General features: G+C 52.0%; 1 protein-coding gene across 1 annotated transcript in view; it reads right to left on the reverse strand.

Annotated features, from left to right (window-relative positions):
• Positions 1 to 2,175: 2,175 nt before the first annotated feature.
• APOC2 (apolipoprotein C2) overlaps positions 2,176 to 2,775 on the reverse strand; it is a 6,961-nt gene continuing 6,361 nt past the window's right edge. The window contains exon 4 of the mRNA XM_017874386.1: positions 2,176 to 2,581. Within this exon, the coding sequence (XP_017729875.1) occupies positions 2,491 to 2,581 (91 nt within the window). The 3' untranslated portion in view covers positions 2,176 to 2,490. The remainder of the gene's footprint in view (positions 2,582 to 2,775) is intronic.

Raw genomic sequence — 2,775 nt, forward strand, 5'->3', positions numbered from 1 at the left:
GGACTCGGGGGCATTGCCCACAGTCCCTCTCCAGGGCCCCTGTTTTTTACTGGACTCAGCTGCCCCGCCCCAGGACCTGGGAAAACTGCCCCAAGGGTGTTGAAAGCCTGGCTGGAGGTTAATGCCAAGCAGATTAGGAGAAACAAAAGCCGTGGATCTCCAGAGACCAATAGCCCCACCCATGGGACTTGGGGAGCAGGACCACCCTGGACTCCCTCAGGATACAGGAATCTCGGCCCCCAGCCCCCTGCATTCATGGTCCCAGCAGTGGCCTCCTTCTGACCATGAAGCCTCTGCTTATTTGCACCTTCTGCCTTCTGTGCTTTTTACTTGCATTTTTTTTTTTTAATAAGTTTTTCTTTTTTCTTTTTTGAGACAGAGTCTCGCTCTGCTGCCCAGGCTGGAGTGCAGTGGCCCGATCTCTGCCTCCTGGGTACAAGCAGTTCTCCTGCCTCAGCCTCCAGGTAACTGGGATTACAGGCGTGGGCCACCCTGGCTAATTTTGTGTTTTATTAGAGAAATTTTTGTGTTTTATTTTTGTGTTTTCACCATGTTGGCCAGGCTGCTCTTGAACTCCTGATCTCAGATGATCTGCCCACCTTGGCCAAGCAAAGCTCTGGGATTACAGGCATGAGCCACCGCGCCAGCCTTAGAGGTCTGTCGTCTTGGGTCCCGGCCAATGCAGCACTGACTTGGGCACCATTCTTCCCTCTGCCACGGGACCTTCATACCTGATTGCAGTGGCACATTTAAAGTGTCAGCCCAGGCCTGGTGCAGTGGTTCACACCAGTAATCCCAGCACTTTGGGAGGACAAGGTGGGCAGATCGCTTGAGCCTGGGAATCGGAGACTAGCCTAGGCAACATGGCAAAACCCCGTCTCTACTAAAAATACAAAAAATTAGCCAGGTGTGGCAGTGGGCATCTCTTGTCCCAACTACTTGGGAGGCTGGGATGGGAGGATCTCTTGAGCCCAAGAGGTCAAGCCTACAGGAAGCCAAGATCTCACCCCTGCACTTCAGCCTGGGCGACAGAGCAAGACCTTATCTCAAAACAAAATAAATAAAAAATGTGTCAGTCCAGCAACTGTGAGGCAGGAAAATAGGGTCCGGAGGCAGGGAACATAAGGCCAATTCACTTCAGCTATAACAGGAAACATCCTCTCAGGTAGGTGATGAATGACTTTGTAACTTTTCTTCATCCTCTTCATTTACATAGGGTGTAGGGGAGTAACCAGTGGAAGGGGAATCCTCTAGGGGGAGTTTAAACTCCCAAAAATTCTGTAACAGGACTTTTGAACCCATATGCTTGGGCCCGCTCCCACACTGTGGAGTGTACGTTCATTTTCAATAAATCCCTTCATTTCTTCCTTGCTTTGTCTGTTTTGTTCAGTTCTTTGTTCAAGACGCCAAGAACCTGGACACCATCCACCGTTAACAACTGGAGACTGATGGCCGGGCGCGGTGGCTCAAGCCTGTAATCCCAGCACTTTGGGAGGCCGAGACGGGCGGATCACGAGGTCAGGAGATCGAGACCATCCTGGCTAACACGGTGAAACCCCGTCTCTACTGAAAAATACAAAAAAACTAGCCGGGCAAGGTGGCGGGCGCCTGTAGTCCCAGCTACTCGGGAGGCTGAGGCAGGAGAATGGCATAAACCCGGGAGGCGGAGCTTGCAGTGAGCTGAGATCCGGCCACTGCACTCCAGCCTGGGTGACAGAGCGAGACTCCGTCTCAAAAAAAAAAAAAAGAAAAAAAAAAAACTGGAGACTGTCAGAGGCCACTGTGGACTAGCTGTGTCTATGATTTGTCATTTTACAAATGAGAAAGCCGGATTTTGGCCTGGCGCAGTGGCTCATGCCTGTCACCCCAGTACTTTGGGAGGCCGAGGCAGGTGGATCACTTGAGGTCAGAAGTTTGAGACCAGCCTAGCCATCATGGCGAAACCCTGTGTCTACTAAAAATACAAACATTAACCGTGCACAGTGGCACATGCCTGTAATCCCAGCTACTCCAGAGGCTGAGGCACAGAGAATCGCTGCAGCCTTGGAGGCGGAGGGTGCAGTGAGGCGAGATTGCACCACTGCAGTCCAGCCTGGGTGACAGAGTGAAACCCAGCCTCAAAAAAAAAAGAGAGAGAGAGAGAGAAAGCTGGACTTCAATACAGAGTAGTTCTAATTGCTGTTTCGATTATTTATTGTTACTATTCACTGTTTTATTCCAACAGACCCATGGGTTAGGGCTCCATACACAACAGTAGGTGCTGATTAAATGTTGGCTGGACTGAGTCAGCCCCTCCATCTTGGCCCCTGAGTCCTCAGAAAAGCAGTGCCATCCATGAGAAGCAACTTGAATTGTATTTTTTATTGAAAAGAATTCAAGCTAGAGTTGGGAGCAGGATGCAAGAGCTACTGGGAAGGGGGAGCTCAGTCCGAACCTGGGGATCAGGGGAGCGGGGACTCTCCCCTTGTCCACAGATGGAGGGTCTGGCTGTTATTCCTCTCCCTTCAGCACAGAAAGAACTTGGTCAGTAAAAATACCCGTGTAAGTGCTCATGGCTGCTGTGCTTTTGCTGTACAAGTCCCTGGGGAGAATGCACAGAGAGTTAGAGGGAAGAGGGGCTGGGGGCCTGGACTCCTGAGTCTGAGGGAGGAGGGGCTGGGAGCCTGGACTCCTGGGTCTGAGGGAGGAGGGGCTGAGGCCTGGACTCCTGTGTCTGAGGGAGAAAGAGGGGGTGGGGCCTGGGTCTGAGGGTGGAGAGGCTGGGGCCTGGACTCC

Source organism: Rhinopithecus bieti, unplaced genomic scaffold (genome assembly GCF_001698545.2).
Source record: "Rhinopithecus bieti isolate Rb0 unplaced genomic scaffold, ASM169854v2 scaffold_7888, whole genome shotgun sequence".
Taxonomy (NCBI): Eukaryota; Metazoa; Chordata; class Mammalia; order Primates; family Cercopithecidae; genus Rhinopithecus; species Rhinopithecus bieti.